This window comes from Desmodus rotundus, chromosome 3 (assembly GCF_022682495.2).
Source record: "Desmodus rotundus isolate HL8 chromosome 3, HLdesRot8A.1, whole genome shotgun sequence".
Lineage (NCBI taxonomy): Eukaryota > Metazoa > Chordata > Mammalia > Chiroptera > Phyllostomidae > Desmodus > Desmodus rotundus.
The window spans coordinates 9,921,484-9,948,391 of record NC_071389.1 but is presented as its reverse complement, the minus strand read 5'-3'; the positions used below and the strand labels follow the sequence as shown (position 1 = coordinate 9,948,391).

The window sequence follows — 26,908 nt, the reverse complement described above, 5'->3', positions numbered from 1 at the left end:
GCCAGGGTGATTTCCAGGCGCCCTATCTGGAGTTAGGGACCAGGCCTCTGGGGTAAGACAGAGGCCCCACGGCCCCTGAAGTGCTGGCTAGTGTGCCTGCCCTTGACCCAGCCACACAACCCAGGGAGGCCAGTCCCCTGGCTCGGCCCACAGCCCACCACACCAGCTCTGTGTCCCCCGCCCTCTGGGATCCTTCAGCTCTCCCAGCTGCTAACACCAGCCCAGCCTGCAGTGCCTACACAAGACAGAGCTTCTCTGCCCTCCCAGACCAGCCGTGGGTCAATCTGTCTGTCTGGTGGAAGCTGGGCCAAGCAGGGAGGCAAGGCAAGCTGATGCCTGCTGGCTCCGTGGACTGCTCTAAGGCCAGCTGGGGGAGGAGTGGGCCCTGAGCAAGTGTCCGCCTGGGCTCCCCCAGCACATCCTGCAGGGGTCTGGGCAGCAGCATAGGCAGCAGACGGGAAGGGTGATACCTGGGGCCAACTCCACTGAGGCCTCAGACAGGTACAGGGCAGGGGTGGGGTGTTAGGTGAGCTCCGACCTAATCCTCTCTACCACGTCTCACAAACAGCTATGCAGGAGGGAGCACGGGCCCCAAGGGGAAGCTATTCAAGCCATTGGACCTCCCTGCACCTCCAAATCCCAGCCAATGACCTAAAAGGGACAGTTGTCTTTCTTAGAAAAACCTCTAAGTAAGAGCCCCTTGCTTGGCCTTCTCTCTTTCCCTTCACCTCATCCTGAAGGCCATAAGGCAGAACTGTTTTTTTCGTCATCCTGAGGAGTGGCAGGTGGAGACGGGCCTGGGTTCCCACCCAGAGTGGCTTTTTATCCGCTGCGTGACTGGGGAAAGCCTGCTGAGCCCGCCTCACTTCTGGCGAGCCCACGCCCACTGTGCTGCAGGGTGAGCGGGGCAGCACGAAGGGCTTTAAAATGACAGGCCTGGGTTTGAGTTCTAAACCTGCTGCTTTCCGCTTGGAGGCCCAGTTTTCAAGGCCGACCCAAGGCTGCCACCAGGGTTAAGGACATGGCGGGACAGGACGCACCTCCGCCCGGCTGTGGCAAGTGCTCCACAAATGCCGGCTCCCTCCCTCCCTCCACAGGCCCAGGACAGCCAGGACAACGACCCCCGCAGCTGCCTCACCTGGCAGGAGGGAGGTGGTCCTGGTGGCGATGTTGATCTCCTGCAGGTGCTCCAGCGTCTCCGTGTGGAAGAGGCGGATGGAGGAGCCGGAGGAGAAGGCCATCCAGACGCCGCTGCCCGCCTTCACCATGTGCGTCACGCTCACGGCCTCCTCCTGGTGCGCCTCAAAGTTTTGCTGCAACACAGAGTGGGGGGTGTTGGTGCCGGGCCAGGCCTGCCAAGCCGCTGGGGGCCACACCGGAACCAGTCGAGGCTAGAAGGAAACCTCAGAAGCCCAGGAGTGTGTGTCGATAATTGTTTAACGGGCAGGGGCGTCCTGGTGCGTGGCGCCTGCCAATTCCTGTGGTGTAAATACTTCTAACGGGCTGATCTCAAGTCACCCGCATGACAGCACTGAACAAGGAGCACAGAGAGATTCACGCACTCTCGGCTCTTGGGAGCCGACAGGACCGGGCTCTAGCACGCCTCCGTGACACGAGGGAGAGACGGAGCCAGAAGTCAGGGGAGGAAGTAGCCACCTATGCGTTACATGAAGTATGAAGGCAACCAACGTAGCTGTTGGGAAGGAAGGGGAGCCAAACCCTCCTCTTTCACAGCGGGGAGACAACCCAGAACGTCCGAAATTGATAAATCAGGAGCCAGCGAGCAGGCTCGTTAGAGTCCTGACGAAAGTGCCAGTGAATTAAAACCAGAAGCAGGTGGAAAGTGTTTTTTCCCAGGAAGCGGGACTGGGGAGGAACCAGTCTATGCTATTTGATTTTTTAAGTAGGTGTATATATAATTTTGGTCTTAAAAAAAAAAAGAAAGTCTTTTTTTAAAGAGAGAAGGCAAACAGTCAGCACTCCCATCCACAGCAGAACAAAGTCCAAGTTCTTTAATTCGGCATTCCAGGCCCACCTGTGCCTCCACTCTCTCCTGGCAGGCTCCCCGCACTGCAGGCCAACCAAAGCCTGTGCCAGAAGGATGCTCAGGACGAAGCATGTGACCACTCCTCCAGCCTCAGGAGGGCCTGCGTGCTACGTGCCCTCCTGGGAACAGCCTTTCAGTTCCTGAAGACTCCCCTTCGGGGTGATGTCCCTCTTCTACAAGGCACTGCAACCACCCTTGCACTGGACTTCCTTCTTCATGCCATCCTCCACCGCCCCGCCAGGTGCCACCTACACCACTGTGGCTCGGCCCAGCACCTTCCACCCTGGACCGAGAACTCCGACAATAGACACTGAGCCTCAGGCCCCTCCGTCCCCCTGCTCAGCACAGCAGCACGTGCTTGCAGAGTGAACGGATGGACCCTGGGGTCCCATCTGCGACACTGAGCTGTTACTCGGATGTAAACAAGTCCTGCACAGCGAACTGGAAACAACCCAAACGCTCAGTCACAGGGGACAGTCGGGTCACTGATGTATCTGCTCAATGGGCTACAAGTCATTCAAAGTCATTTATAGGCAGAGACTGTGGGAAGAACACGGGAAAATGTGAATGTTGTAGCAGTAAGTGCAAAACAATGGTGGGGGGGGGAAGTGTGGGGGAGGAAGACCCTGACCGCTGAGGGCCAGTCCAGGGGCAGTGCCTGGTGAGTGTCCCTTCCCCTTTCCTGTCGTCACCATTGTGTCTGTAAAGAGCACAGCAGCCCAAAGCTGCAGGACAAAGTTGGACAGGACAGTATTTGATATGGGACCTGCTATCAGATCTCATTTCCTCTGTAACTTCACAGGCCTGGGCCTCAGTTCCCCGTGTGTAAGTGGAAGTTGCCGCGAGGATTATGCGGACCTGGGTCAGCGTACGCTTGGCCCAGGCCCGGTTCCTGGCACGGTCTCATTCATTCGTCAGGGGTGCCTGGGCTCCTGCTCTGTGCCTGCACAGGTCTGGGTGCTGGGAAGACAGTAATGCATGAGATTCCGAGGGGCCCGCTCTCATGAAGTGTGTGTTCCCAGGGCAGAGGCAACTGAAACGCATAAACAGATAAAGATCACTCTGAACAATGATAACCCCTGCCCAGAAAACACGTTGGGGGCCGCTAAGCAACCTTAGCCAGGGAAGGTCTCTCTGGGAGGCAGCATTTAATCAGAGACAATAAGAAATGTGAAGAAATTGGCCCTGGGATAGTGGGGTGGGGAGGGAAGAGCATTCTAGGCAGAGCACACAGCAGGTACAAAGGCCCTGGGGCAGGAATGAGCTTGCCGTGTTTGAGAAACTGAACGGCTGTCAGCATTGGGGGCACAGCAGTAAGACAGAGGTGGGAGAGGTGGGCAGAGGCCAGGCCACTCCAGGCCACCTTGCAACGCACGGCCAAGAGTTTGGTTGTGTGTAAGTGCTGGAGGGGGCTGAGCGGGTAAGCAACATGATCGGGTTCACCTTTGAAAGAAGCTCAGTCATTAGCTGTGTGTGGCAGGAGGCTGGAGTTCTGACCCTCGCGTGAGCTTAGTGAACAGAAGTGGCCGTGACCCCCTGAAGAGTCACTCCAGCCAGATCCTCAGTCCCAAGTCCATCCTGACCCAAGTCACCAAGAGGTTTCCCACACAGATAAAGAAGCTGGTGGCAGTAGGGCATCCCCCACAGGAAGCCACACCAATGAACTCGAAGCTCATTCCTGATCCCAATGCAGGGCCCAGGAGGGCAAGACTTTGAGATGTCCAATGAAGTTGCTTTTTCTAAGCCAGTCCCTGATGGCTGTGCTCCGCGGCCCAGGGCAGGTGGGGGTGGCCTGAGGGCAAGGGCAGCCGCAAAGCCAAGGACCCCGGAGGAGGGCGGGGAGAGGAGGAAATGTGTCCTGCTCTGAGGAGACAGGGCTCTGCCACTCGCCTCGTGCTGGGGGGACCCCGAGAGCAGCAGCTGTAGCTCCCTCTCAAACAGGAAGTCCACCCTGGGCAGGGGCACAGGTCTCCATCAAAGTGGGGGCTCCCCGGGGGCAAGGAGGGAGTCTCACATCCAGGCTGAGCATACTCACAGGGCAGGGAGCTGTTTCCTCCCTCAGATTGGGGGCTCAGACCAGGAGCTCCTGGTGAGAGGGGTCTCTGTCCCTCTTTCCTCAGCACCCCACCCCCACCACAGTGAAGGCTCAGGTGCTGGAGGCTCAGCCAGGGAGCCTCTGGAATTTGGGGGGAGGCCGAACGCCTCACAGCCTCCACAAGGCCAGGCCCGGTCCATGCAGTGCCGGGGGAGGGGCAGAATTTCCATTTTTCTGGCCTTTACCCCAAATCTGCTGCCCACAGCCCTGGCAGTGCTGGCTCCCAGTTCTCTCTCTTTTTTTTTTACCTTTTCATTGAATTTATTGGGGTGCCACTGGTTAATAAAATCACACAGGTTTCTATAAAACATCATCTGTATTTTGTAGTGTGTGTTCGCCACCCCAAGTCAAGTCTCCTTCCATCACCATTTACCCCCCTTTACCCCCTTTTACGTCCCCCACCCCCTTCCCCTCTGGCATTTGCCATAGTATCCTCTGTGTCTGAGGGGTTTTTTCCTAATCCCTTCCCCTTTTTTCACCCCCCCCAAAAAGTTCTCTTTTCTTGAGAGGCTAGTCCCTCAAGGAAACCCTGGTGGGAGTGGGGGGGGTGTTATCTTCCTCAACCGGCCTGCACTAGAGACAGCTTTGCTGAGGGCCCACACACAGGCAGGCCACCTGGTTCAAACAGGACACCTCCCGAGGGGCCTCGCTGGGCAAGGCCCGACAAGGAACCACTAGCCCCATCACAGAGGGGACACTGCGGCCCAGCCTGACTTCCCAGAGTGCCCGCCCTCCACAAACAGATGGACGAGCAAATGGGGAGCACGGTGGAGGGGGGCCCAACATGCTTCGTCCACACTTTTCCAAAGGCAGCTCGCACACTCGTGCACACACCGTCAGGAAGGCGGGTGCGTGATCACAAGTGTGCAGCAAGATTCCTGCCAGGCTCCTGCAGAGAAGGAGTGTTTCTGCCTCCAAAAAAGCCAGACCGCACTGAAACTGAGAGGCCTGGGACCACAGAAAGCTGCACCTGAATTTGCAGCCTGCCAGCCCTGCGTGCTGCTGTCAGAATCTAATTAAAAGAGAAGTCAGCGGTGGAGATCCAGACTCATTTCTCCAGAGGCATAACAAGTCTGTCTCCAGGCCCAAAGGGCTTTGCACAAGGCCTGCTCGAACCCGCCAGGCCCAGCGGTGAGGCGGGTGGGGGGAGGGCGAGGGTACACAGGAAGGACAGCACAGCAGCCCTGACCCCGAGTTCCTCAGTCCTCTCTGGGCTCCCCAGGACCCCTCCCCATGCCAGGAGCCTGCTCACAGGAGCCAGGTCTCGGGAGTCCCAGCTGGGCCTCCTGGGCACTCCGGGCAGGAGCAGTGACTCACGGCTCCACAGGTGCCCGAGGCAGGCTGAGGAAGCTGAGTGCAGCATCCCAGGTGGAGGCAGGTGGCACAGAGGCCCAGCCCTGGCTGCCCTTGGGCGTGGTGCTGACAAGCCACACCGCTTACTTTGTTTTCCAAATGGGGGGCTGCTTGCCCAGAGGAGGTCTCAGAAATAGCCGATGGAGGCTGGCTGCCCATCCAGCTCTCCTTTCCACCCAGCCAGGGCCGGTGGAGATGCTGCCCACCCAGCACCCCAGCCCAGGTCAGAGGTCCCTGTTTCCCACCCCCAGATGCCCCCCCTAGTCGCTGGTTGGTCTTGGGGGCCCAAGAGTGGGGAGTCATCTTACCCTCTAAGGGGCCTCTAACGTGCTTATGCCCGAGAAAGGGCCACCAGCCACCAGCCCAATCACGCCCCTCCTCTGGGCTCTGAAAGGCCCAGTGCTTCCTGCGCCCTCGGCCCCTATGGTCCTGGCATGCTCACCCTGTAGCAAGAACCGCTGACATTCTGGGCCAGGGGCCTGCAAACAATGACCCTCAGGCGACACCAACGTGCTGCCTGTTCTGGTGAATCAAGCTTTATTGGAACACGGTCACGCCCACGTCGAAAAGAAGCCATTCAAGTGGCCTGGGAACTCAGCACCCTGACTGTCCACCCTTGGTCCTTGTCTAAGGGCAGCGGGTCTGCAAAGAAAGCCTGAACTCGACCTAGCAGGCGTGGGGAGGATGGGGAGACCGGCACAGCTCCCCTAAAACTATGTGGGGTGACGGAGGCACACTGAGGTTGTTGCTGGGGACCAGGGTTTACACAGGGAGAAAGGAATTGAGTGTGGAATGACGGAAATCAAGTTCTGCGATCTCAGTATGGACTTCCTATTGTCCTCCTGGCTCTGTCTGCTGAGAGGGTCTGGAAGAAGGGGCACCCCAGCCGCGGTGGGCACCCCAGATCTTGATTTACACATGCCATCCCCACGGACGGGAACCAGCCAGGGCGCTCCGAAGAAATGGCTGATCGGGGCCGGGGCAGTAGCAGCTGAGCCTAGAACTTGCCCCGATGCAGAAAAGCAAGGAAGCGCTCAGAGAACAGCAGGGTGTGTCCAGAGGACCAGGAGTCGACACCAATGGGTCCTATTGGCCAAATGTGAGACAATTGGGGCCTCCAGGGTAATAGCAACAGTCAGACTACAACACACTGGACTTCAAAAGATCCTATGAATTTGTAGTCGTAGTTAAGGGGGAGGCAGGGTAAAGTGGTCGAGTGAAGGGAAGGAGAACTCTTCAGATAATGAAAGTTTGGGGTAAAGGTTTGTTGAAGAACAGGCTATTCACAAATTCTCCAAGAATTGCCTGCAGGTGACTTAGTAATTAGGATGGGAATCTGGTACCTTTACAATGGGGAGACCCAGCGGACCCACCTTACCCCAGAGATCAAGGATGGGGCCAGCCCGCAGGTCCCGCTGCCTCGCCTCGGGTGATGGAACAGAAAGTCCCCTCTGGCTGAGAACCTGGCCAGACACTCAAGTCGCAAAAGAAGGGAACGATCGGGCAATCCCAGATTGCGGGACTTTTTAGAAGTCCATGTCACGGACACACACACACACACACACACACACACACACCACACGAGCAGAGGGATTATTCTAGATCAAAGGGAGACTCGAATGCAGCTCGGGCTCCACTGGGTCCTGGGTGGGGCTGGGGGAGCTGAGAAAGGTGTTTCGGGGACACCTGGGGACATGTGCACGGGGACGGTACACCGATGTTAAGTTTCCGGGCACAATACGGGCTCCTGAAGTCGTCACGTAGGACAGCCGTGCTGCCGTGTCTGATATGAAGGCTAACAGTGTCTACAACGGACTTTTCAATGGCCCACTCCCCCGGAAAGGGTGTGTGTATTTGTGTAATGTGGGGCAGGGCAGAGGATGTATGGCAAAATGGGAACAGCTGGTCTACCAGGTGAAGAATACATGAGTGTTCACTGCACTATTCTATCAGCGTTCCTATAGTTCTAAAATGTTTTAAAATAAAAAGTTGGAGGGGAGAAAAGTTATTTTTTAAAGCACAGCTGGCGGCCAGAGAGGAGGGCCTGGGCCCCCTCTCTCACCTGTCAACGGTGCTCGGAGGCTCCAGGGACGGGCTGGTGCCCCATGCATGCTGGCTGCATCAGGAGCTGGTAGAGGGAGCTGGGGAGAAGCAGGTGTCCTGCACCCGCTCAGGATGCCCTGTGCCCTCCGCCCCTCCCCGCAGCCTCACAACGTCCACACAGAGGACTTCGGGTGAGCGAAGCTGCCCCAAATAGTGCTGACACAGCCCAACCTCCAGTCGTACAATATTTATGTGCCTCCAGGTGACGCTTCTGTGCTTGGCTTCTATAAATTCCCAGGTGAGCAGCTCCGAATTCAAAGTCATTAAGGCTAAGATGACACCAAGGAGTCGGGAAGGAGCGCTGGGCCTTCGGGGAGCCGGAAGCTGCCGAGGCAAAGGCAGAAGGCTGGCAGCTACTGCCTGCTGGGCGCCCACTGTGCACCAAGCATTCCCAGGCCGCAGTATCCATCCTTGCTGAGACCCTTCTGAAAGAAGGGGAACACTCCCAGGAAGGGGACTGGAGGCCCACTGGGCAGGGGCAGAGCCAGGTGTGGGCCTGAGCAGCCAAACTCGAGCCCCATGCTGTCCCCACACTCTCAGGAGGAGCGCCCTGGCAGGTGTGTGGTGTGAAGGGGCTCTCGCCTCCCACTCCCCGCTCAGCCACCATAAAACCAGCTGGCCCAGGGGCACTGCCCAGAGGTCAGTGGGACCAGAGGTCAGCCACAGAGCACTCGCCAGCACCCCAACAACTCCGCCCCCACTCCAGCCCCAGCGCCTCCATTCCGTCTTTTCTAAGGGGTAGGACTCCAAAGCTTCCAGAAATCAGGGGAGTGGGATCCCTCGGTCAGCCTCGGGATGGGCTGGGGATTGAGGCCCAGGGGTCACACTCCAGCTGCCACGCTGGGCGGACACGGTCCATCTTTAAAGACAATCAGCTGAGGGAGCAAAGGGAGAAGCGAGAAGGCGCACATTCACAAAGCCACAGTGCTTAGCAAATGGGGGAGAGCCAGGACTCCAGCTTAGGGTGACCGGCTCGTCCCGGTGTGCCCAGGGAGGCCCCAGGTGTAGCCCTGGACACCCAGCTCCCCGTCCCAGGCAAACAGGGACGGTCGGTCACGCTACCGGGCGACCACACCTAATCTCTGAGACACGTACAAATATCTTCCCATGGGTTCCATCTGACGCCTAAACACGCTGCCTTCCGAATCTGACCGAGTCACGGCCAAGGGACGGGACTGCGTGCCCAGGGCAGCTCTGTCCTTCCTGGCGCATTTCTGGCACCTCTCCCCAGGAGCTGATTAACATCTCTGGTCTCAGTTCACTCATCCATAAAGTGGGGGTAAGGTCATTCCTGACTAACAAGAGACTTCCTCGGACGCTGGGCTCTTCTAGCTCAGGGCCACCACGGAAACCTGGAAAGGACGAAGGGAACAGACATCCTCGTCAGCTTTGAGACTGAAAGCCAGCCCTGGCTGGGTGGCTCGGTCAGTTGGAGGGTCATCCCGTACACCAAAAGGTTGGGGGTTTGACCCCCAGTTGGGGTGCGCACGAGAGGCAACCAATCGCTGCTTCCCTCGATGTTTGTCTCTCTCCCTTCCTCTCTAAAAGCAATGAGGAAATGTCCTCGGGTAAGGAATTAAAAAAAAAAAAAAAAAAAGGCTGAGAGCCAGTTCCAAACTTTTAACAACCGCTTTTGGAATCGATTGTGCAAACTTTGGTATCTTTGGTGCATTTTTCTAGAAAGATGGCCAGCCAGCCACCCAAAAGTCAAACTTTCCTAAGTTAATGCTTTACTTGTCACAAGCATATAAGAAGGCAGGCACAGAGGTTGGGGTTGACCCCTTGCCACCCCACCCTCAGCCCAGACCAAGTCACAGAACGCACCTCGACAGGGGGACTGTCCCCCTGCAGCCACACCGACATTCTGCCTTTACAAACAAACTAAAATCCTCCAGCACGTCTGGCTATTCTGGAGGAAGTGGAAAATAAAAGCATCTCAGAACATGGGCTATTGATAGTCTCCTCGTCAGTACTATTTAATTTCCTTCTGGTTTCTTCAATTACGGGAGTCAGCATAGCGGCCCCTCTTCATGGACGCCTGAGACGGAGGCTGGGCTGGCTGCCACCGGGGCCACCGAGAACCCGCGTGGTTTGGCCCCAGCAGCTGCTCCAGCTTTTCCCTGTACAGCAGGCGCCTGGGCTGACCCAGGGGTCTGCCTGGTGCCCACCCTGGCCCGGCCACAGTGGGGACCCTGTGAAGCCTGAGCAGTAGAGATCGGGGAACTGCATCTCCAGCACCTGTGCGTGCCTGGGTTACAGTCACCCAGCTCAGCTCACCTCGCGGCGCCCCGCAACCCCCGCAAGGCGGTTGGACCCCTGAGCCTCTACCAGGTGAGGGAGCGAGGCTCAGAGCCAGGGCGAACTGTCCTGGGCGTAGCAGGCCGAGCTCAGTGTGCCTGGCTCACCTTCCGCATGTCACTCATGGCGGCCTGAGACTCTCTTGTCATTTGTTTCCTGCTTGAAAGGGACAATGAGGCCATGGGCCCAGAGCCAGACTGTCAGGGTTCAAGTCACAGCTCTACCACTTCCTGCCTCAGTTTCCTCAACTTTAAAGTGGGGGTAATGGGAACACTACCACAGAGGGCTGTTGTAAAGACCACGTGAGCTGCTACTTGCCAAGAGCTTGGAACAGCCCGAGATGAGTGAGTTTCAATAAGGGTTAACTCACCGGGGGCGGGGCAGCCCCTGCCATGTACAAGGACCATGGCTGAAGCCCAGTGCCCAGTACAGGTACAGAAGTGCTGGTCAGTGCCCACCCCTGGGCCGGAGGCTGGAAGAGCCGGGGGAGGGGCAGCCTGGATGGTTCTGCAGCAGGGTTAGGTGTGATGGGAGCTTTACTCTGGAAAGATCCCCAGTAGCCAGGCCTCAGAACACAATGCCAGGTGCCCACCGATGGCTGCTCTGCACCGTTTGCTTCCCAGCTCCAAGGAGCAGACCAAGTTGCACCTGCAGCCCCTGCCTAGCCCTTTGTCTCTGGTCACCAGAGCACAGTGTCCGTGCAAAGGCCAAGGGGTAGGGAGCTGGGGTAGCCGGGAGCCCTGGGCAGCTCAGAGCTCAGGCGGAAGGGAAGGGCTGGTGTAGGAGGGAGGCAGCGGGGAGGGCTGCGAGACAGAGAAGGAAAGCAAGAGAGAAGCCAGCTCAACACCTGCATTTGCACCAGAGGAAAACGCCAGGGGATATGAGACACTGTCCCAGCTCACAGGTAACATGATCCCGAGGGAGGTACAGGCACACACACATCTACCAGACACAGGGGCCCCCGGGCCTTGGGCTGGGGCGTGGAAGTCAGAAACGCCCTGCGATCCTGGCTCCACCACCCACTGGGCGTCCCCTGGGACCCTGACCAAGGCCTGCGGTCACCACAAAACAGCTGCTGCCACTCACTCTGAGCCTCGTGCATCACGCTCAGTCCTGGGGCTGCTCTACGATGTGGACACAGAGGCCAGCAGAGGTGGAGGAGCCACGTGGGGGGACGGACGGACAGACACTGAGAGCCAGGGACGCTGGGTCCTGCTGCCATCACCTGCCCCCCACTCACTTCCAGCGCCCCGTCCATTCCCTCTGCAATGTCCCCTCCCATCTGCCTTCCCCCTACTGTCTCTGACAGCTTCACAGAACTTGCTCCTGAGCCGACAGCTTCAAACCACTTTTTTCCCAACTACAACATCCTTTCATCCTCGTAAGTCTTCCGGGACTGGGGAGTGGGGACCTAATATTGGATACGAGAAAGATCTGTGCTCTTCCAGATGAGGAGAGAAGGGGCCCGGGGCCCTGTGCTTAGCCACCCCCAGCCCCACAAGACAAGAGGTGCCCTGAGACTTTGGAGCAAAGTCGGCAGCCATGGTCCTGAGCCCCCTGAGGCTCCCCCAGGATCCCCAAACCCACTCCCACACCCTGTCTTTCACAAGCCTCCCGAAAGGAAGTTCTTCTCAATATCTAACCTCAATTCTTCATGCTGCTGTTAAACGCTCACCCTCCTGGAACTTGTTACTCTCAGAGCCTCCTGAGAAGTCTCCACAACCTTTAGAAAAATCGATTTCTCAAGTTTCACCTGCCTACTTGTAATTCGGCAAAAGAAAAAAAAGAACAGGATGACAGCAATCACGATGAGACACACACAAAAAATTAAGGCAAAACTGCTGCACTAATATGACTCTGTGGAGTGATGTGACCCCAACTTGCAGGCTCGGGTGGCCTGAACGCAGGGCCTGGCTTGGCGGCTCCCCCAGTCTCCCGCCCTCCCTGCCACACACACAAGGGGGACTTGGTGGATCTTTCTGCCCTCACGTCAATTTGCATACCATTACCCAAGAAGCCCTGCGCCTGGATTTCACTCTTGCAAATTCCCACCCGTTTTGTGTCATAAATAAGATAGGAGACAGAAAACTAATACAGCCCAGTGATGCATTATTCATGCTGCACCACACTGTTATGATAGATTTACAACAGCTAATACATGCAAACTACGTTTGGGCCCTAAACGTGAAAATTAGGGGTGGGGAAGGGCCCTCGGTGTCCAGGAACCCAGAGAAGTTTCTCATCTGATGTGCTTAGTGACAGAAGGCATCAGCGCTGGTGGCGCATCAGGAGCCCGTGGGAGGCGTGTTCCACGAGCGCGGAAACTGGTTAAAAGCAAGCCCTCAGTCCACTGCTCTGCCCGCATCCCCCTCCCACGCCTATGGGACCCAGCACAGGCAGAGCCCATTTCCCTAAAGCCCTCCGCCCTGCACAGCCCCTCACTGAGCACCTACTAGGCGCCAGCCTGGGCTCAGCGCCGGGATGCAGAGGAGCCATGGGAGCTGACCAGGCGCTCCCTCCCCTACAGAGTGTCTGTCAGTCCGGTTACCCCGATAATCGTCCCCAAAACGTCAAAGTGCAGCTGTGACCCATGCTGTGAAGGGGACCAGCTGGTACCGCAGCACGGGTCACAGGGGTGTGACCGGGGCATGTGGAGGAGCAGTAGTGGTCCAGACAGGCTTCTCCCAGGGCGGGGGAGCTGGGGTCTTCTGGAAGAGGGTTGCCCCAGGGAACCCGCACAGCAGCCCTGCCAGCAGGAGCCAGGCCTGGAACCTGAACGCGGGCACCAGGCACGCCCAGGAGCACTGAGGTCCCACCACGTAGGTCCCACCTGCCTGAACCCCCCTGCGCTGTGGTAGTGCCTGCCCTGGAGCAGGACCCACCCCTGTTGGGCACGAAAGCCTCTGGCCAGCCCTTTCCCAAATTCCTTCTCGCCTTCTCCAGGGGTGCCCTCTCCGTCCTGCTTCCTTGAAGGCATGACTCCTCCCAGGACACTTCTACGACTGGCTCAGGCACCCTGAGCCTCCACCTGCCCCGACTGGCTCAGGCACCCTGAGCCTCCACCTGCCCCGACTGCCAGCCTTCTGCCCAGAAAGAACAGGCACAGAGTCTTGGTGCACTCCCCCAGCCCCACCAGGGCCCTGCCTACAGAGAGAGGAAGGGCATCCCCCTGTCCTCTCGCCAATGCTGGCCGAGGGCCAGTGCCGGGCCCACGCCCAGGACATGCCAGTGAACAAGACAGGCCAGGTCCTGTTTGCTTCTGCTTATTTCCCGCCCAGCAGGTGTCGATGGCCCACAGTCAAGGAAGCAATTTCAGACCCTGGTCAACACTCTGCGACAAGAACGTCAGGAAACGTGTCAAGGCTGTGACTCGGGGCAGAAGAGGAAGCAGCAGAGACCTGTGTGCCGGAGAGGGAGCCGCCCAAGGGAAGCTGTGGGAGGGAGTGGGGTTCCAGGCTGGGGACCAGCAGAAGCAAAGGTGTGGCGGGGGAGTGGAGGCCACAGGCTACAAGCAAGAGGCCTGCCTTCCAGTCCACGTGCCCCCCTGTGAAATGGGCCCAGCTGATGTCCCTGCATCGAGCAGTGGAGGCCACAGTCACATACAGCCCACTCACGGCCCAGCCCTGCCTGCACCCCCATCCCTGTCGCCACGGCCACCCTCCCACGAGCAGGGAGCAAGCCCTACCCAGCGCCTGGACCACCCCCGCTTGGCAGAGCGCACCCCACACAGCAAGGGCCCCTCCTCGCAGCCTGGCCTCCAGTAAGGTTTTTTTTTTTTTTTTAATGAAGATGCAACAATCATCCCGCAGCCAGTTTCCCCTCCGGCGGCCGGTTAAAATGAACTCCAGACGACTGGATTAGACTTTGAAGGTGGCCGTGGATCTCGATAATGAACCTGGAGGATGCGGTGTTGACACAGGTCCCAGTGAGCTAGATGATTATTTAACAGCCTGCTGCTGCCTCCGCTGGGATCAGGGAGCTGAACAAGCAGTTGGCGGGCAAGCGTCAAACCCAGAGACGGACTGCGGCCACTGCGCCGCGGAACACAGGCTCAGCAAGGTCAGGGGCAGCCAGCAGCGGCCACGCGGGCCTCATGGAGACAGCCCAGCGGGGGCCCACCTCAGAGGGCCCTCCCCAGAGAGCCACCACACAGCCCGGGGCCCACAGACATCAGCTTGTCTCTGGCCTGGGCTTGGCTCGTGGGGCCTTCTCTGCCCAGAGCACCCTCCCCACCTCCTCTCTTCCCTCACCCCTCAGTGCCCAGCCTCCTCGGAGATCCCCCCCTCCAAGAGCCTGCACAGCTCCCACCCCTCCTCCAGCTGGGTCTGACGCCCCTTGCACTTCCCCCGGGCTCCCAGTGGGCCTCCTCATTCTGGCTGGCCCTGACCATCCCACCCTGGACATTAAGTTCAGGTCTTCCTCGGGTCCACCCCTCCAGCACCCAACACAAGGGCCTGCAGAGCAGGACCCCACCGGTCCATCCTCCTCGGCCAGTGCCCCTGCCAGGTGAGCTATGTGAGCTGGACAGACAGTGGCAGAGAAATGCGAACGGGGGGTGGGGGGGGGTGCAATCCTAGGACGGAAGACGCGTTGGTGGGAAAAGCAGGTGTATCAACAAATGACAGTTCCCAAGACTAAACAGTCGATGGGACAGAACTACAGGGGACTCTGCAGCCCAAAGGGGACTCTGCAGCCCAAAGGGGACTGGGCTTCCAGGCTCCAGAGCACCCGGCACAAAGGTTAAGAGCAGACTCGGGTGTGGGATGGCTGTGCCCAGATCCCAGCTCTGCCTCCCTCCAGCTGTGTGACCCTGGGCAAGTCACTTAACCTCTCTGTGCCTCTGTTCCCTCATCTGTAAAGTGGGAATACTAACAATGCTCATCTCAGAGAACGGTTTGAGGATAAGTGAGGTAACTCATGCAAGTGCTGAAACCCATACCAGGTCCACGTCGAGTACTCAATATGTACTGGCTACTATTACTTCCTGGGGGTGAGAGCTCCCAGAGTTAACACAATTCTCAGATTAACCCCCTATGTCTTCAGATTTGGGCCAGAGACACAGGAGCCACACCCTAGGTCAGCAGTAACTCCTCCAGGCTTGGAGCCCTGGGCAGCTGTAAGCACCGCACATCCCCAGAGGGGGTTCTCTGGAGCCTGGGGGAGGATCTGGGTGATGCCCTCCCTTGGAAGAGAGGCATTCTGCTGCAAAGATCTCACAATGACCCAGTCCCGCAGGTGCTGAGCCCTAAGCACACCTGCCCAGGAGGCACCCCGCAGCCCAGACACCAGCCCCAGCTCCGGCCCCCTCCTCAGTGCCTGGCTGGCCGTGCGTGCGAGGCACCGAGACTAGACAAACGTGGGGCGGGCAGCTGGGCGGACCGGGAGGTCATTAGCCGCAGCCGGACCAAGCTGTTGCCGAGCCCAGGCACTGGGGCGGGAGGCTTCCTCTCTATCCCCTGCAGCAGCGGAGCGAGGCTTCATTAAACATGCATGGCGACCGCCTCGTTCCTGCGCCCAGGGATTGTGAGTGCGGAAGGCGAGCTGCCCACACAAACTTTCCCATTTCCTTGGCTGCAGACCCGGTGCGCACTCCCTCTGGCCCTGCTTCGAAGCCTCCCTCACCGCCCTTTCCCGCTCTGGTCTCCCCCCACCCAGCACTTTCCGACACCCTCGGTGGTGTGTGAAGCGGGTGAAAGGTCCTGGGGAGCCCCTTTGTAAAAGCGGCTGGTCCAGAGCTAATCTTACAGCACCGCAGCCGCCGTGAGCTGGAGCCCGGTGGCCGCTCAGCCCAGGGGCCAGAGCTGAGGTCTGGGCCTGGGCCCGACTGCCCTGTGGCTGGCAAGGGGCAGAAGGGGATGAGAGGTGGGCTGAGCCCCACCCAGGCCCTGGTGCTTCCCTCCGTCCATCCGTCTCCCGCTCCTAGGACAGCGGCCGCGGGAGGAAGCAGCCCTGCCAGTGAGGGGAGAAGAGGGCAGACCCGCAAGGCAATGTGGACACATACCCACCAACGCAGACTCCAAGGAAGCAGCTTGATTTTCCAAATAAACCACACACTACAGCAACGGGGATTTAAGTGAGACGAATAATTACACCGCTAACTGCTGTTTGTCGAGCACCTGCTTTGCGTCGGGCACTGTGTAAGATAGTCCTCTGACGTAAACATTCTCCTTCACTCCTCCAGGTAGCTCTACACGAGTATCCCATTTCACAGACGAAGTAACTGAGGCCCCCAAAGGCTCAGTGCCTTGTCAGGGGGCTAATGGCTTGGCAGGGGTAAAGCCAGATCCCATCTGAAGCAGCTGCTGGCAAACCACACACGTCCAAGGAAGGGGTGCCCAGGGGACCTGAGGTGGGCACAGCTGGGACACGGACCTCTCCCGCTCGTGTCTAATTCCCCCAGTGGCAGTGCCGAGAATGCCCTCTGCCCAACCGGGGGCCCTGAGAGCCTGCACTGCCCCACCCCATCCCTGCTCGGTTCCCAGCTCACCTGTGTCTCCCCATCAGTCCCAGGAACCGGCAAGGGCAGGGTCTGTCTCCCTCGTTAGACTGGAGGCCCCCCCAGGGGCAGGATGTGTCTCTGCCTCTCACTGGTGGCCCCCGGAGGGCGGCACGGGGACCCCTTGCCCTGCCCACCCCGCCCTAAGCCGGGCCCCAGTGTGCAGCTGCTGGCTGAGCATCCCTGCCCACCACGGCTCTCCCCTGGGGCTGGGTCGAGCCTGTGCAGGCTGCTAGCAAGAGAAAGCAGCGAGGACACCTGGGCCTGGGGTGAGGACAGTTTGGGGATGCTCAGGGAGGGGCTGCAGGGTGGGCAGGCCAAGGAGATGCTGACAAACCTAGTCCCTATTTCTGCCAAGTAGCTTGAGACCAAGTGCGTCCAGGACCCCAAAGGCCCCAGGAGAGCCAGCCTTCCTACTCACTTTCCTCTCAGGAGGCCAAGAAGGTAAGAAACCCTTGGAGAGAAGAGATGGGGTGGGGATGTGGGTACAGGGAAGGCTCCCACGAAGCAAACCAGGGGCTGGGAAGGGGCTTGGGGGCTGTAGCAGCTCTGGGCTCCTCAGCCCCAATCTGGCTCCACCCAGAAGAAAGAGGATCAAGAAAGCAGGACCGCTAGGGCAGTGGTCTCCCTTTCTGTTGGCTCCTCCCAGGACCCTCCCCAGAGTCCCCGCCCACACCCCCCACCTGGCCCAGCAGTGCCCTGTTGGAGCCTGGGAGGAGGGTGAGACCCAAACAGCCCTGAGGGGGGCCCAGAAGCCACTTTAGGCCCCTGCCCACCTCTCCTCACAGGACAATTATAGCTCAAACCCAAACCCTCTGACCCGGCAAGGCTGGGCCATGTGCCTCTCCTCCCTCCCCAGTACCCAGGACAGCCGCTGAGCAAACAAGCCCAGTGCTGGTCAGAACTGTGGCCCCCAAGCATCATCTGACTCAGCGAGTGACAGGACCCTGTCCCAGAGGAAAAGACTCATGTTCACAAACAGGTCCACACTGGCACCCAGGAGGCAGGGGCAGACCCGGGACTCGCAGCCAGGTGCGCACAGCTCCGAAGATCATGCCGTGAGCTTCTATGGGTCTCGGGGCTCACCCACCACCCCCTGCGCCTCAGTTTCCCTCATCTGCCAAACAGGACTGTGATCCAGGACCTGCCCTGATCGCCTGTGGTCTGCCGGACGATGGCCGGACTCCATTAGCATTCCTGCGTGGCTGTTGAGTGGCCGATTTATAGCCATCCAAGAGATGACCACAGGGGGGACTAGAGATGGCCCTCACAGGGAAGCTCACCTGGGGCACCTGTCTGCTCTGGTGGCCAGCCTATACCCAAAGCCCCACTCTGGGCCCCATGGCAGCTCATTCCAAACTGATAATACAAACAAATCAAGTGACAGCCGACATCACTACTCAGGGAGCCATGCCCAAGTCTCATGCCAGCCCCCCAGGATGGGCCCTGGGGCGCAGTGAGGCAGCTTGGGCAATGCTGCTGGCCAGTGACAGGCAGGGGCCCAGGCTGGCCAGGATGAGCCCCTGGGGCCAGGCTCTCCGCTTGGGGCCAAGGCAGAACCCAGCAGCCTCCACCTGCACACTGTTTAGAAGAGCCCAGCCTCTAGGACGGCTGCGTCCACACTAGCCGTCCCCTCGGCACAGCTGGGTCCCGGGCACCAGTGCAAGGACAAGCACCTCCACTGGCAGCAACAGACTCAACTGAGGGTGCACATCACAGCCCAGTGCCATCGGGACCCCTGGACCATCACGGCAGCCCCTGGGACGCAGGTGGGGGCAGACGGCAGGCCCAGCAGGGACGTCCGCCTCCTGGCAAACTCTGATCCCTGAGACACAGGGATCCGACAGCATTGCCAGGTAGAAGGTAAGAAGGGTCAGCAAGGGTGTGCCCAGCTGATGGCCCTGTGGGCAGGGGCCGCCAGCCATGAGGAATGGCCAGTACCTGAGTCTGCAAGCTGGTGGCATCCAGGACAGTGACCCGAGGCCCACAGCTGGCCCACACGGCGTCCTCCAGGCTCAGCAGGGTGCGGACGGGCCCTGGCCCCACGGTCAGGCACACGGGAGGGTTCTCCAGGTCCCAGGGCACATCTCCTGGGGAGAGAAGGAGGAAGCAGGTCAGAGCCCAGGGCTCCTCAACCCCCAGGGACCATGGCCTGCAGCAGCGGGCCCAACCTGGTTCCACAAGACCCTCTGGCCTGTTTCTGTGGCCCCTCTCCCTCCTCCCAGGGGGATGTCGGCCATTCCTATCAGCCTTCATTGATGTGTCACCCCTTGGGGGCTGTACTCCCCCCTTCTCTTCCTCTCTTTCGCCCTCCTGTTCATTCATTCCACACACACCTGCCTTCTCACAGATCTGCTCACCATTACAAAGCACTCTGTCATCTTTGTCAAAATCTCCGACCTTTCTCCTGTGGAGACGCCACCGCCCCCAGGTGTGGAAGGAGGAAGTCCCAAGAGGAAATCAGTCCCCAATCCACCACCCCTGAAGCTGGAACAAACCAATGGCCCTGGCCTGGCACTGAGCAAGGCTCTCCCCTGCCCACCCCGGGGGACGCTCAGCTCACCCCAAAACAGGCGGGAAATTTCCCCTGTGGTCAGTGTTTGATGAGACTGGTTTTTCTCTTAAGTCACACAGAACCCCAGTGGCTGTCCTGTCTTGCCAGGGTGCCAGGTAGGAAAGGGGGTGTTAAGGGGGAAGTGGGGGCACACCCCAGGAAGACAGGCAGCAGCAGCTGGGTCTGGGAGGCAGGACGGAGCCCGCTGAGGGGGTGCCAGTGCCCGGCCAGCCCACACTCCCTCCACTGGGGCCCTGGAAGGAGGGCAGAGCAGCCCGTCACAGAGCGTCCCTCTGAGCCGGCTGCTGGTGACATGATGGGGCGCAGCTGTCTGCAGGGCGGGAGGGGTCACTGGGGTGTATGGCAGAGCCACTGCTTGAGGTGTGGTAGCAAGAGCCCCTGGAGGACAGAGCAGTCTCCCCAGCACAACCACACCGCCAGGCTCTCCCTCTCTCCCTACCCTCCCCCCCCCACCCCCGCGAAACAGGTTTGCCTCTCATCCTTCCATCCTACTTAAAATTGCAGACTCCCAGCTCACCTAAGAGCCGGGGAACAGGGACCCCCCTCCCGCCTCCGCAAACACACAACTAGGTCTTTCCAGCCCATGTACACGAGCAGGCGGGAATCAGGCTGGGCCAGAATCCTGGCTGTGGCCTCTAGACTTCTGCATGAACTAGGACAGGGGAACTTCCCAGGACTTCACCTCTCTGAGCCTCAGTCTCCTCATCTGTAAAATGGGCGCGACATGGCGCCTCCACCTGGCCGGACGCTGCAGGGACCAAGGAGAACATGGAGCACAGAGTGGGCACACAGCGAGGGGGTTGACAACTGCCGCTACGTGCCATTCTGTGTCTGCACGCCAGGCACTGTTTTCGTGAATTATTTCCTAACTCCCAGCCTGTGCCTTCTATTCTTATCCCTGTTTCACAACCAAGGAAGCAGAGACAGAGACGGTTTCAACAGCCAGCCCAAACCCCACAGCTAGGAGGGACCTGCTGCTCATTAGCTCATACTGTTCGGTGTCATTTGTCACAACAGTCCGTGGAAATAGGTGTTGACTCCATTTGACTAATGTGACAACGGAGACCAGAGAGCTGAGAACTTGCCCAAAGCCACCCCAGGGGTGATAGGCCCAGCAGGACTGAAACTCAGCTGACTCTGGCCCTAGCCATCCTCCCCAACCGCTGCTGCCTTCTCAGGTTCCACAAGCCTCCAAAAGGCCGTACCTGGGGGCAAGAAGGGGCGAATGACCACAAGGCAGCCAAGCCTCCGCGAAGCAGGCACACTGACCTCGAGCAGAACGCCAGAACCATAAAATGCAAAGCTTTGAGCGCCCCCCAGTGGCCACATATGAGTAGTGCTTGTGACCAGAAGTGTGACCTCTATGGCTAAGGTGGGGACCACGACCTCCTCCCCAGGAAGCAGTTGGGGATACTGGGACCACACCCTGAAAGCTAGGAAATGGGGGCTCTGCCCCGTGGGGGCCGTCACAGTGGTGACAGCCACCGGAACCCCTGCAAACTTTGCCCGCACTTTCCTTAAACAGCATGGCCTTGGCTGCCTGGGGTAGGAGCAAGGGGCTATACTTCCGAGGGTCACATGTCCCCTGAGTATGCCTCCACTTGCCAGGCTTCTCCAGGGACCTCTAAGATGTCCTGACTCCAGAAGAGAGATTAAACTGTGATAACACCTACGTGTTATAGCGGACACTGGGCAGTGGTCCCCGACTCAAGAGCCCACAGTTGGACCCAGAACAAGAGGCTGCCCTTTGCTGGGACTCGGTTTTCCCGTCTGCACCCCAAGGGGACAGGACTCTGACCTGTAAGGTTCTTCCCAGCCCTCACAGGCCACAATTTCTGCGCACTTGTATGGCTGAAACATAATCACCATGAGCTCTGTACAGGGCAAAGCCCCTGCAGCCCCCCGGGGCATCCACCCTCCACTCCGCTCCTTGCCCTCCAGGTTTTAGGGGCACATGTATCTGTTCTAGAACACACTCTTATACATGCACACCCCCGCCGCCTGCATGACAGCCCATTCGTCTGGGCCCGTCACCACTCTCACGCTGCCAGGCGAAGGGAGAGGGAGGCCCTGTCTCAGCAAAGGCACCTTCAAGAGATGGGAGCTCCTCCTCCCCCCAGGAGAAAGCCCAGAGTTTCCCTCGGGGGTCCAGATCCAGCAGAGCCCAAAGGCAGGACACAGAGTGAAAGTCATGGAGACTGAGAGGAACCCAAAGGGCAGCGTGCCTGGTCAGAAACAAGGACAGTAGCAGCCATGCAGATGGGGGGGGAGGGGTGTCACAGGCACAGGGCTACATGCCAGGCTCCACCCTGCACACTTGTGTGGCTGATCACACCCGGCCGTTGCACCCAGCCTGTGTGGTGTAGCTGTCCTCACTCCATTTTACAGGTAAGAAAACTGAGGCTACAAGAGATGAAGCAACAGACCCAATCTCACAGCTGGGTCTCAACCCCAGGCAGCCTGACTCCCCAGCCTGTCCCCTCAGCCACTCCATCATCTGGCTCCTCCTGCAGGGGGTGCCCCTGACTCACATCCCCAACAGCTAACCAGGGACATTCCCACACATGCCCCCAAGCCTGGTCATACTCCTGTGCCTCCTCGGAGATGGGGGAGACAGGAGGGATCCAGGGGCTCTGCTGGAACACAGGACTGGGTCAGAGGTGCCTGGCTCCTCTCTGGGTCCTGTGTCCTGCTCAGTGCCTGGCACCTCCGGACACTGAACACACATTTTCTGAGTGAGTGAGTGAGTGAGTGAGTGGGTGACCACCACAGCCACACCGCTCTCGGCCTCAGTTTCCCCATCTGTCGGCTGGAAGTTGCACTCCGAGGCCCCTCCGGCTCTGACAGTCCAGGACTCCAAGTGACCTGGTGGCCTTGGATTCCTCAGTCACTTGTCAGCTGCTGGTTCCACAGGTCCTCCGGAACTCAGGCAAATCCCGGGTTAATATTTCTGGTCCTGCCCCCTTGCAATGAGCCAGAGCATGGGCCAGGAATGCCAGTTTTATCCGGTCTTGGTCTCAGCCAATCCAAGGCAGGACGGTAACCTCTCATCCTATACCAGCTCCAAGCCCAGGATTCGGGTCTGGATCATTCACAATCCCCAGGCCCTCTGGCCACCAGGGGGCACCAAAGGTGGGTTCTGCAGGCACCAGGCTTGAGCTCTGTACTCCTGTCTGGGGCTGGAATGGAGCAGGAGTTTCTCAGGGGTATCCACAGCCTTGGAGAGTCTGGAGGAAGTTCCACAGCTCAGTCATGGGCACAGCTGATGACCCCAGTCCCAGCCACACGCAGCCCAGGTGAGAGGTGATGGAGAGGACCCCCACCCCCCACCCAATGTATTATGTTCTGAGAGCCTCCCTTCCCGTCCCAGCCACATCTGCAGGACACCACAGGATGAGGCAGCACCTGGCAAGGCCTCTCCCAGAGGTTTCTCTGGCCAAAGACAACCAAAAGGAGAGAGGGACCCAGGCTCACATGCCCGGCTGTCCATGGCTGCCGCAGCCTCCCAGCCAGTCTCCCTGCCTCCACTCCTGCCCACTGGCCAGAGGGCGCACAGTCCTCAGCCATTTCCAACACCTCCCTCTACTTCCATGGACTGAGATGACAAGCCCAAGGTCAACAGGACACAGCATCTGCTCCTAGACCTTGCCTCACGCCACTTCCCCCTCTGGTTGCTGTCCGGCAAGACGGTCTCCTCCCTGGCCACTGCCGCCACCAGACGAGCCCTCTCCTGCCCCCAGGCCTTCGCCGAGAGCACCACTCACCTCTACTCCACACGTGCCCGGCCCCTTCTCCTTCAGGACTCGGCTCTGGGTCCTGCTCCTTGCAGAGGTCTTTGCCAACCAGCCCACCTCATGCCCAGAAGGGTGGGGCTCTCATCTGACACCCTGCTCCTCCTTTAGGGCCGCCAGCACGAGACATAACCATAAGCTCCCTGCTTGTTCACTTGACCAATTCTGTCTCCCTCAGTAAACTCTGAGGGCGGGGTCATGTCTGTTTCATTGGCCACCGTATCCACGGTGCATAGTAGGTCCTCAATAAACAGTTGGACAAATGTTGGTGAGGCGGGAATGGCACCTCAACCTTCCCCTCCAGGCCAGACGGCTGCCAGCTGTGCTCAGAGAAGCCAAGGCTCCCTTGCGCCTGCAGAGGGCTCTAGCCCCGAACTAGACTGGGTTCAGGTCTCTGCTCACCCCTGAGACTTTGGGGAGCCCCTTCCCACCTGGAAAACCAGGGTGTAGAGTTCAGTGGTGCTCAATGACTTCTTATTCTGACACACTGCCAGGCCCAACCCCAGACTGAAAGCCAGTGGTTACATCCAAAACCCCGTGGGCTGAAACGTGTCCCCTAAAAATTCATATGTCGAAGTTCTAACCCCCAGTACCTCCGCACGTGACCTTATTCGGAGACAGGGTTGCTGCAGATGGAATTAGTTAAGAGGAGGTCGTACTAGAGCAGGGCAGGCCCCTAATCCAATGTCACCGGCGTTTTTATGAATCAGGGCAGCCCCAGCAAACACACACTCACCTCCCCTCTCCCAACCTGGGCACCCAAACTGATGAGTCAGGGAACAGGGGGCAAAGGGCCAAAGGCAGCCCCAACCGGGGAGCAGGGGGGCCAGGGTGGGGCACAGCGTGGCTCACAGTATTCTCTGCAGTGGGGACCCGGGGTGGAGGCCCCCCTGGAAGCCCTCGTCTAATCTCCAAAGATGCGAGCCGATGTTTGCATTCACGCTCACGCTGACGGTGAGAGGGATTTTTTTCCCTCCCTCTTCCCCCTTTAATTAAAAACTATAAATGCCTTATCAAAAGCTAATTAAAAATACCAACACAGTGCCAAGTGGCGAAAAAATAGCTCAGTACGAATATCCGTTTATAACCCTGCAACAGGCTGTGATGACGCAGCAATTAGAAGCTCGTGGGAGGGAGAGGGAGGGGGGGAGCGCCGGGCGGCCACAGCGCTTCAACCCACCAGCTCTCTGCCGGGGGCACAGGGGGCACCAGGGCAGCTGCCCTCTCTGCCCAGCCCTTGTCATCTCCGAACTGAACAAACCTCAAGGGACAAGGGACCACAGCACTTGTGAGGCTGTGGACAAGCCGCATCCCCCATCCCCGTCTCAGTGTCGGGTTGTAGCGAGGAGACAATTCTCCAGGGCTGCGGTGACAATTAAAATAATGCACAAACATTAAGCCTTTGCTGGGGTTCTAGAACACAGCAGCTCCAACGCTGTTCGCCCTGCCTTGCAGACGTCACCATCTGGGCCACCAATGGCTCGATAACATAACAGAGACCAAGACGCTTGGCTCCACTGGGCACTCACTGTGCCAGGCCCCGTGCTTTGCCCTCACCGGGTTGTTTAACCTTCCGGGACCCAGAAGCAGTGGGTTCTACCATTACTACCATTTTAGAGACAAGGAGATGGGATGTAAGGAGGAGAAGCCGCTCACCATATGGTGACAGCTGTCCCCAAGGCAGAGCCCAGAATCCACTGCTCTCATCCTGCCAATGGGCTGAGCTGCCTGTGGGGTCGCAAGCACCCCATTCCTGCAGGGACCCCAATAGGGATCAGGGATCTCTAACACCCCCCAGCTCTGAGCTGCCTCCTTGGCCTGCCTCCCATGACCACTCTGGTATGGAATCTGGTTCCCGGTCAGGGCCCAGGGCCACCCCCCGCCCCCAGGCCCCACATCCTCACCGCTGGTCCGAGGGTAGGCGGCGAGGGTCCCATCCTGCAGGCCGGCCAACAGGTGGGAGGGGCTGTACCGCAGGCAGAGCACGGGCTGCAGGCCGGGGCTCCTGCAGGTCGCCAGGCACTGGGTCCCCGTGTCCACGCTGCTGTAGAGCAGGATGCTGTGGCGAGAGACCCACGCGGCTCGCTTAGCCCCCCTCGCCCTCCAGAGAGAAGGGGTGGAGGCTCCCTCCTGCTCAGCCAGGCCCCCTGTGGTGTGACCAGGCCTCTGCTCCACCTTTGGGAGGCTCAGACTTTCTGGCGGGGGACCTTGTGAGGACGGTGCCTCCCTGGACTCTGTCTTGTGGAGGACTCGGAGGGGGGCGGGGGAGCCTCTAGAAGCAGCACAATGAAGGTGCTGACCCATGTGTGAATCCAGCCAAGCCACCTTCCACCGGATCGGCCCAGGTCTGCTGAGCCTCAGTCCTCCCAAAAACTGGGGCAAAGGCGCCTACCTCACAGCCATGGAGAGGAATGCGGCACAGGCACACGCTACGCTGCGTGTGAGGCCAGCAGAAAAGGCCATGCGCTGTGTGATCCCGTGTCTGTGAAACGTGTGGCAGAGACGAGTCCACGGGGACAGGAAGCAGAGGAGGGAAAATCCTCCTCCGGAGCAGTGGGACAGTTTTTCCACTGTTCCCAGGGTGTGCAAGCCACAGGAAATCGGGGGGACTGCTCAGTGGGTACAGGGTCTCACTGATGCCAGCACTCCCCCATGGTAGTGGCCCCACTGCCCGGGAAGGAGCCAGCGGGCGGGAAGCAGCCCCTAAGCGGTCTCGGCTAAGTGCCAGATTCCTGACACTCTGACTCCCACGTTGGGTGACCCTGGTCCCCACCTTCCTTCTCCCACCCAGGAGTGGAGAATGTTGGTGGGCAACAAGCTGACCAAAACAGCCCCCGCGCTGCCCACCCAGGCCTGCCGCTGGCTGCCCCCACGCCCTCCCCCACTGGCCCCTCACCTGCCATCCTGGAGCCCCAGGCAGATGGTCGGGTGCACTGCTGCCGAGGGTTCGGCAGCCGTGTGGCTCTCATCTCCGTCTCTGTCTCCACTCTCCCCCTCCTCCGGCTCCGGAATGTACTCCATGCAGAGCACAGGGGCCGCCAGTGGGAAGGACTTGACCGTGCGGGGCGAGGGCCGGTTCAGGGAAAAGATCTCCACCTGGCCTCCTGCGCCCTCCTGCCCGCCCCCGACCTGGGGCAGAGACCCACAGAAGCTGTCAGGAGGAGCCCGCGGGGCAGAGGCGGAGCTTCACTCCTACCCCCCAGCCAGCAAACTGTCCCAAACTCCTGCTTGCCACCAATCACTGACAGGAGCAGCCCCTCCTGCTCACATGCAACCTGCTGTCACTGAAGGTCGCTTGTCCCAGAGTCCACGGCAGCAAGTCAGATTCAGGGCCCATAGGGAACCAGGTGAGGAGCTAAGGTAGACTAGATACCCAATCAGCTTTCTATTTCCTTGTCCTTAGAGTAAATTTCAATCAACAAATAGGGAACATACACTCTGCTCCTATAAAATGTCCTTCTCTGCCTGCTCACTGTTTTACTTCAGTGTCTGGCACATGGCAGGTACTTAATATACACTGGCTGAATGGGTGGAGGAGTGGATGCGTGGATGGGTGGGTGGATGGATGGGTGGGTGGACGAATGAATAGATGGATAAATGGATGGGTGGGTGGATAAATGAAGTAAGAAGGAAGGAAGAAGGACATATGGATGGATGGATGACTAGATGGATAAATGGATGAGTGGATGGATGAATGGGGGATGGCTATATGGATGGATACATGGATGGATGGATGAGTGAGTGGATGGATGGATGGATGGGGGATGGATATATGGGTGGGTAGACGAATGAATAGATGGATAAATGGATGGGTGGGTGGGTAAATGAAGTAAGAAGGAAGGAAGAAGGACATATGGATGGATGGATGACTAGATGGATAAATGGAGGAGTGGATGGATGAATGGGGGATGGCTATATGGATGGATACATGGATGGATGGATGGATGGATACATGGATACATGGATGGATGGATGGATACATGGATGGATGGATGAGTGAGTGGATGGATGGATGGGGGATGGATATATGGATGGATACATGGATGGATGGATGGATGGATACATGGATACATGGATGGATGGATGGATACATGGATGGATGGATGGATGGAGGGTGGATGGATACATGGATGGATGGATGGATGGATGG

General features: G+C 58.9%; 1 protein-coding gene across 14 annotated transcripts in view; it reads right to left on the bottom strand.

Moving 5' to 3' along the window:
- Positions 1–26,908, bottom strand: part of ARHGEF10L (Rho guanine nucleotide exchange factor 10 like) — a 152,708-nt gene that overhangs the window by 8,123 nt on the left and 117,677 nt on the right. For all 14 annotated transcript variants that reach the window (XM_045190581.3, XM_053920416.2, XM_071220851.1 and 11 more), the window contains 4 exons: positions 25,655–25,887; positions 24,663–24,817; positions 18,334–18,482; positions 1,139–1,313 (listed from right to left, as the gene is read on the bottom strand). In XM_045190581.3, the coding sequence (XP_045046516.2) occupies positions 1,139–1,313; positions 18,334–18,482; positions 24,663–24,817; positions 25,655–25,887 (712 nt within the window). The remainder of the gene's footprint in view (positions 1–1,138; positions 1,314–18,333; positions 18,483–24,662; positions 24,818–25,654; positions 25,888–26,908) is intronic.